The 8,286-nt window shown below is 39.5% G+C and overlaps 1 protein-coding gene across 1 annotated transcript; it reads right to left on the bottom strand.

The window, feature by feature from the left end:
• Positions 1-1,644: 1,644 nt before the first annotated feature.
• Positions 1,645-7,488, bottom strand: IDNK (IDNK gluconokinase). Its single transcript, XM_067315576.1, has 4 exons — positions 7,462-7,488; positions 6,959-7,045; positions 5,305-5,348; positions 1,645-2,902 (listed from the first exon to the last, which is right to left on the bottom strand). The coding sequence occupies exons 2-4, from the start codon at positions 6,986-6,988 to the stop codon at positions 2,557-2,559; spliced, it is 420 nt and encodes a 139-aa protein (XP_067171677.1). The 5' UTR covers positions 6,989-7,045; positions 7,462-7,488; the 3' UTR covers positions 1,645-2,556.
• Positions 7,489-8,286: the final 798 nt, after the last annotated feature.

Here is an 8,286-nt window from a genome sequence, read left to right as displayed (position 1 = left end):
GAGGTTAGAAAATCAAAGTACAGAGGTGTCTTCTTCTACTGGAAGTAAGTAAGTGGGTATTATGACCTTCAAGCACAGAGAGGCTATAACAGGTTAAAGTATTGAATTACAATAGCAAAATCTGCACCTGTTATTCATAATATTAATGGCATATTATTTAAATGGTTGATTTGTTGTCTTTTCCTCCCATCATCATTTGAACTGGAGATATTTTGTTTTGCTTTAAGTTCAAGCAAAAGGCATATAAATTTTGGAGCAGGAAATATTCCTGTCATTGGAGAAGCGGCATATCAAAGGTGAATTTGAAGGAATAAAATATGAAAAGTCTCTAGTAAGAATGTACTATTTTGTTTAGAAAAGAGAGACTTCCAAGTCAAGGTGCCTAAACAGACTTACCCACGAGAGCAGCGATTTTTAAGTGTTGAGCACAATTTCCTGTTAGTGCCAGCCAATTTATGAGCATGATATAAATACACGGATCTGAAAGTAAGGGCTCTGCTATGCAGCCAAAGAGTCTTAACTTTTTAGATCCTCCTACTTAAGAACGCCCAATTTATTTTAGTTATGAGGGACTGAAACTGAATCTTCTGCTTGATACTCCATTCTGTGACAGAACACAGCTGCTTTCCCATCACTGTTATGTGTTAAATTCTTTAGTTTTACTGTGTCTGAAAAAAGTGAGCGTAAATCTGCATTTAATAGTGGGCATATCAGAAATGCTGTTTTCTTGTAAAATGGCATAATGGGAAAATACGAAGACTTCATTAAAAATGACAGTACCACAAGAGGGTGCCATTTCTTTAATTTTCATAGTGACTAAACTTATTTTTACAGCTCTGATCAGTGACTTTGAATAGCTGCAGTGTCTGCATTTTGAGGGTGTTAAGAACTAGTCAGTCACTTCAGTTTCAGTTTTCACTTTCAGTTCACTTTCAGTGAACTTTGCCTCTGAGTCTTCCACTTGCACCCTGGCTGTCCCTCAGAACAACCATGAGTATGCAGAAATCAACTCAGGATGAACTGAGTTTTTTTCCCAGTGCTGCTGTAATCTACAAATGCACACACTAAAACTGCTAACTGCCTGGTATTTTCCCTCCAGATCAAACAAACAGGAAAAGACCGCTTCTGTGTGGGTGTGTTTACAATCCCAAATCTGTATCCTATGTGTTTGGTTTCAGACAGATTATGTTCATATACAATACTGGGCTCAGCACAGTGGTTAATGTCTGGTAAACCACAAAACCCCTACTATCACTACAAAATGAGAAGCCAGATGAGCATCTTTCAACTAGTTATCTAGATAAAAACTACTCCAAAGATGCTTCAGATCACAAGTTTTGTTTGAAAAGTAATTAACTAATTCTCTTAAAGATCACAAGTTTGCATGAGAACACTAAAAATAATAATCCATGTGCAATTGCCCATACAATGATTCAATTCTGTCTAACTTGTGGAATCTTGCCAACAGAAGTTAATGTAACCTTATGAAAACTTTGCAGATAAGAGGCATCTCTTCTGTAACAGGGGAAAAAAAGAACTTTAAAAAATTGGCAATAAAAGAGAGGATTTAAACCTTAAATTCTGTGACTATATTCAGAATTTCCTGATCAGAGAAAAAAGTTAAACAAGTATATTAGAAACAGTTTGATCTCAAGTTTTACAGTAGCTGTATGAAAACCTATCCATAAGCATATAATGGACTGGGCATAATATAGGCTTAGGAGGAAGAGTAAAGTGTGCCAAAAGAGGGAAGTGAAAGAGAAGGTCTAACACTGAAAGAATGAAAGTTAATTTTTTAAAAGAAGGAAATATCCATCAATCCTGTGCTCAGTATCTTACCTTACTGGCTGACTCACTTCTGCTGTCTTTGCATATGAGGAATGCTAATTCAAAGCCGATATGATGCCCCTTTCATTTTACTTCCAAAGCTTTCCAAAGAATTGTATTTTGTATATCATCTCCCCACCACTACCTTTTTTCCCCTCTTTTTCTAGCTGCTGTTCAGATAACATGAGCTCATAGTGTCTCAGCCCCCCAGTGGGGTTGCCAAGGACACAAACGTGGAAGCTACAACTTGTTCAAGACCTGACAGATCTTCATCATTCAAGTTCCTGCCTTTTATACTTGTAAAAAAACAAAAACAGCTTTTTACAAAGCTGTAAATTATTTCATTACTCAAAGGCATATTTGCCCTTCCCCTCCATGTTTGATAAAGTAAAAATCAAAAATGAGAATTTCAATCACTGTGTGACTCTGGATGGGATTTTCAAAAGCAGGCTGTGCTTAGGTAGCTCCACTCTCACCCATACTAATGGGAATTTTAACTTCATATGGAAGATGTTAAACAACATTGATGGATTTTGAGAGTTCCATGTTATACACCTTTTACAGAGCCATGATAAAAATATCGACCGTAATAAACCAGCTTGTGATACTACAATCCATTTAAGTATTGGGAAAAGTAAGTTAAGAAAATAATTAAAATGCTGTTTCACAACTCTAACATGCCTGAGACAGTCTCTGTATATAAAATTTAGAAACAACTCTGAAAAAGCCTCACTCTGAAAAAATAGCTTTCTCAATTTCCAGCACTATTTCGGGAAGAGATTTTTCTACACTGACAGTAATAAAGTTTTCTGGTGCTCCAGGAGGCTCCAGAGTATCAAATTGAGACTTAAGTAATTCAGGTGGCATAAAATGTCCTCTCCTCTTCTCCAGGCGACGAGCAATGAGGTCTGTAGACCCATCCAAATGAACAAAGAGGATCTTCAGTGCTGTGTTTTCTCCTGGTTTCTCTGGCTGGTTGCTTTCAAGTGCCGATGCACCACTAACTAATATACATCTATACATTTTCTTCAGTGCAGAACAGGCCAGAACTGCATCTTGTCTTGATGATTCTTCTCTACCAAGAAGAAAAGATATGTCCACACTTGGTATATTAAAATAGCAGCTATTCTGCACTGTCTCCATAGCAGACAACCCCTGGTTCCTTGCAGAGAACAGCCTTAGATGTACTGACTTTTTTTTGTTATTTTGACAGGATTTTGAAATCAAATAGATAATGAATGTAAGGACGTGGTTTGAAAGTAAGATCAAGCTAGCCAGGCTCCTGCTAAAATCTCTGTCTTAGAGCACTTCTGTATTAACCACCATTCTTTCAATCAGATTCTAATATAGTGCAAGGAAGTGCCATGAGCACTTCCTTAATTGCTGAGAAAAGCAACAACTGAATATCCTTAGAAACTCCCATCATCTAAAAAATTGATGATGTGCATCTCTCTAGAGGGTAAGTGGCTGCTGAACAAAAAGCTCTGTTCTTGAATGTATATTCAGGTATATTTTCAACACCTGTTTTCATTGTTTCAGATTTAACTTAATTGTTTGCTGTAGCCATAGTTACTGGGAGCAGTGGAGATGTGCTCATTTTAAGTAATACAGGGGATTGGATAAAGTTTAATTAATACTCTGTGCATGTATTTTTTCACTGACAAGGTTTCTTAAAATAAAGACATAAAAGCATTAAGTTGTGGGGGTGTTCTGTTGCACCAAAAATGCAAATCTAGAATTAGTTTTGTCTTTACAAATCAGAGTGACTGAAATGTCTGTACAGGAAGATACATTCTCTAATCAAATTAAAATTAGGTATATTTAACAATCATGCACATTCCTCAAACAAAGAAATGAGAACTTGTAATACACAGTGTTATCACCTAGGTGAGCCCATGCCAGCCTTAGCTACTTAGAAGTACAAGTTATTATACCTTGGCATCAGGCACTGTTAAAGTATACTTGATATTGCAGAGTTTCTGGAGCTGCCTTGGCAGGCGTGTCACAGAAAGCAATGGATCATGTTACAGCATAACAAGCCAGAAAATTTCTCAGTAAATTAACCCACACTCCAACAAGGTACAATCACCCGAAGCGCATGTGCAAATAACAGCCCATGTGAACCCACAGTAAAGAGAAAATTGGGGACCAGGAGATACAGGGAAAGCTGGGCTAGATGAGAAATTTTGGCAGAATAACCTTTAAGATTACTTTTGTAAGCAAGGTGGTACAATGGGAGGTAAGTGGCTGATGCCATAGGATGGGTGACTTGCTTCTCCTTCCTTCCCTTTTTATCTATCCCTAAATGGAGCCCAGGATCCAAGAAGTGACACAGCATACTTGGAGCAAGCTAAAAGGAAAACGCACTTACTGGCTGTGATTCTCCTCCTCTTTCTGTTTGCAGTAAATGTATGAATAGGTGAAATGAAGCATCACAGAAATGCGGTTGTGACTAGAGAGCAATAATGGGATGAGTCATAGCTCTAACTAGCTGTCAGGTGTCCAGTTCCATAGCATTTGGTAAGTATTTTGCCATCTGAACCTTCCCCCTTCTCTGAGTTTCAGATTTTAGATGCTTCTGAATAGGAATCAAATTCCCCCAAGGGTTGAGGTCCAGCAGTTCATCAGCCTCCCACCATTTTTAGAAGGCACAGATGAAACTCACAAAATCAGTTCCATCTCCCACCTACTTGAAACATCAAGAGAAGACCTGATATTGGAGATAATAGAAAAATATGTGGCCAAGGATGCAGAACAGAAATTCAGCATTTTGAGCATGCTCGAGCTCTTGGAACTTGCTTCTTATTCCTCTTTACAAAGGAGGCTTGCTAGGTGTAGAGTATACTATACCAAATTAAAGCAGGGTGAAAAATAAAGTATTTGAGCTTAAAGCTACATATTTTACTCTTCTCACTTTCAAGTTTCATAAAACTTCCTTTGAATTACCTTTGCTTGTTTCTGAACATTTGAGGTAGGATTATTTAGGAAGTATGTGTTTATTAATAAACTTCAAGGTTGAATGATGAGTTGGTCAGCTGATTTAGATCTCTGAAAATAAAAATTTCTAAAGAGAAATTCAATTTTATGTTTACCAAATGCCTAATCATTTTGGACTGTATTTTACTGAAACTAGTAGGATTTTAGAAAAGTGTTATCCTAAATTCATTACCAATGTATTCTGTGGTTATGCCCTCTGGAATCAGCTAATGTCACATTTAGTATTTCAAAGATCCAGTTCAAAAATAAGTTCTTAATACAGACAGCAGAACAAAACTATAATTGCCAACAGCTTTCCCAACATTATTATTCAGGAGTTAGCTCACCCTTATGATGATACCTCAGATCAGTGAAAACAGAATGGCTTTACTAGCTGCAAAGTATTTTTATACCACTACATACATTTCTGCTTTGGAATGCAATGGGGAAAAAACTTGGTTTTGTTTAGCTAGAACTCATTAAAGATAGAGGTTCTCTTACCTCCTTAATATATCATGCAGTGCACAAAGCCATGGAATCCTGTCCTAAAAACAAAACAAGTTAGCTCCAAATTATTTATGAAACTGATTTGAAATAATCACTTCTAACATTAAAAGCATCTCACTAGAGATGAAAATTAGCATTATAATGCAGAGCAAGTTCAGTTTGTATCTCTGCTGCCACTGCATTAAGGCTTCCAAGATGTGCTAGTCTTTTTATCAGTAAGAGTTTTTTAGTGGAATGGTACTTTTTATATTACAAATATCTAGAATTATCTGATGGAAGTAATATGTATTTATGCATAGCATGTGCCTTGTAAATCTTTGAAGAACAGTCAAATTATCTCTTGCCTCTACTAGACAATTCAAATGTTAAGTCTGTTCTAAGATAGCTGCTTATACAGGTTGAACTGTTATTTCTTTTTCCCTGTACCTTGCAATACTCAGGTAATGCTTTGGATCAAAGCTGAAGCTTTCAGGAACTACTCCAAGGTGACAACACAGATCCAAATGTACTTATCTGCAATAAATTAATTATATAATTTTCATGTCAGTAGCAATCACAGATAAATGCAATCATAGCCACATTTTGCAACACCTTTGTTCAGTAGAGTTTGGAAATACAATGCAAATGATTGATCAGATTCTAAATATAATCTAATTTTAATCTTCAAGCTCTTAGTATCTTTTTTCATACCTATGAGCATTAAACCATTGCTCCCGTTTCATCTTTCAATGCACTTACTGCTGGATGAATGGAACAAATGACAATGTGAACAAATAAATGCAACATTTTTTTGCTATTGTCATCACAGAACAACTTCCCACTGCCATTCAAGAAGGCCCTCACAATTTTGCATTGCTGATGTGTCAGAAGAGCTACTTCCCTCCTCCTTGGCATCATATGCCAATGAAGAATGGTTTAGTCATTCAATTGTGCAATGCTGCTTTAAAAGAGATACTGCCTTATATGAACTCCCCACTATTAATGAAAGACAAAAATTTTTAATAGGAACCTAGAATATTTTTTTCAGTCTGTAGCTAGTGTTTTGAAGAGCACTCTAGTTCAGCCTTGTGTTTCTAGGGATTTCCTAGAAAAGTTCAAAGGTGTCTCATTGTAATTTTTTAATTTACTTAAGTTTCTAATTTTGTAAGTATTATTTATAAAAGGAAGCTTGATCAATCTGATCTGTTTGGATTGAACAGCAGGCTAAAGGAAAGGAACCTCATTTTAAGTAGGATTGTATAAAATGGAAGATTATGGAGTAATTACTGTAGTAATTGAAGGTGGTGGGTTGTACTTCCAGGAGAGAGAAATTTGTCTGTCTTAGTGTATCTAATTCAAAGTAAAACATGTAATCTAAAGCTACAGTTCTGTATATTGACTAAGAGACAGAGATTTCTGATAGATGCTGGTTCAGAATTTAACTACGTGTGAACTACCAAGTATAATTTAATAGCTGCTACTCATTTTATGCATAATTCTTTGTTATGTAAAAATCCTCCCTCTCTTCCCAGCTGCAGCCCTACAAATTCAGCATGTGTTTACAGTCAGCTTACCTTACATAAAGCACAACGTACCATAACATGATTTGTCAGAGCTTATGAAGAAAAATGTGTTGATGGCTATTCTGCCAGGATTTATACAAAGTTACCTCATCATTTAGTGGTATTCCTTCTGCCATCTTCTTTTTATTCTCTGGAGAATGATAATCATCTGCATCATAGAATTTCCATCCCAACTAAGAAAAAAAAAAAAAAAGGGAATTAGGGATCATTCCCCTAAACCAGATTAGCTCATAAGAATCTCAGAGTTTATCAGGACACCTGAAGAATTACAGATCTCTTGCACCACAGTATGAATCACCATTTATGTAATGATGTTTACCATAACTATAAAGTAAGCTTAATAAGAAACAGCAACACTTGATGCCTAATGGTTGTTGTTTAAGTCAATTTAGGCTACACTGCATTGGTGACAGCCACCCAAGCCCAATTTAGTGAGGAGACAGACTAACCTGACAAATTGCAATTGCTGTGCTGTGTATAAATACTAGCTATTTGTGAACTACAGGCTGCAAGAAGCAGCAAGAAAAAAAAAATCCTATTAAAAAAGTGGTAATAAGCACCCAACATCTGGAACGTAACACAACCATACCTTTGCTGCCAAACGTGACCCAACTGCGGTTCTGTAAGAGAGAACAAGAAGTCTGTTAGATAAGCATCACTTTGTAACCTCTTTTCTCTCTGAGAGCTGAGATGTTCTCTTGCCTCTTCGGATGCAACCTGGTGACTGTTGTTACTGCTCTGACCTGCTTCTTCCTGTCCCTAACAGGAGCCACAATAAGACGCCAAAGAAGCGAAAGCAAGTATGGACTATGTCAATAATCCCAGTATTCCCAAATAATCAGTGGTCCCTCCTAACAATCCCAGCATATTTAGTTAAACTTATAAAAAGGGGGCTGGCGACGCGGCAGCTCGGGGCTCCCGGGTCGGTGCGGGAGAGGCCGCCGAAGCTGCCCGCAACCCCCGGCCACGCCGAAGCGGCCCCCGGAGCCGCGGCGGCGGCGGCGCAGCCCCCGCAGTACCTACTTCCCCGAGCCGCTCACTCCCATGACCACCGCCAGCACCATGGCGAGTCCCGCAGCGGCTCCTGCCCCTCCAGCCCGGCCCTTTCCTGCTCCACCGCCCCTTTCCGGCGCGGCACCGCCTCCGCGCCCGCCCCGCGGCAGGGCGTCTCGCCTCGCCGCGGCGGCCGGGGTGGCGTGCTGCGTCCCCACGGGGAGGGCGGCCATGTCGGAGGGGCTGCCCGAGCCGAGCCCCGCGCCCCGGGCCCCGCGTGGGGGAGCAGCGGGGCGGGCGGCTTCTCCCCGCGGCCCGCGGGCGGCTCCCGGGCTCGGGGCGGCGGAGAGGCGGGTGCCCGCGGCCGCGCTGGTGTCGGGCCGGGTCGGGGGTCCCAGCGGGGCCGCGGGCACCGCGATGG

The sequence above is a fragment of the Apteryx mantelli genome, chromosome Z (assembly GCF_036417845.1).
Source record: "Apteryx mantelli isolate bAptMan1 chromosome Z, bAptMan1.hap1, whole genome shotgun sequence".
Classification (NCBI taxonomy): Eukaryota; Metazoa; Chordata; class Aves; order Apterygiformes; family Apterygidae; genus Apteryx; species Apteryx mantelli.
The sequence above is the reverse complement of the archived record's forward strand: the minus strand, read 5'-3'. Positions and strand labels throughout refer to the sequence as shown.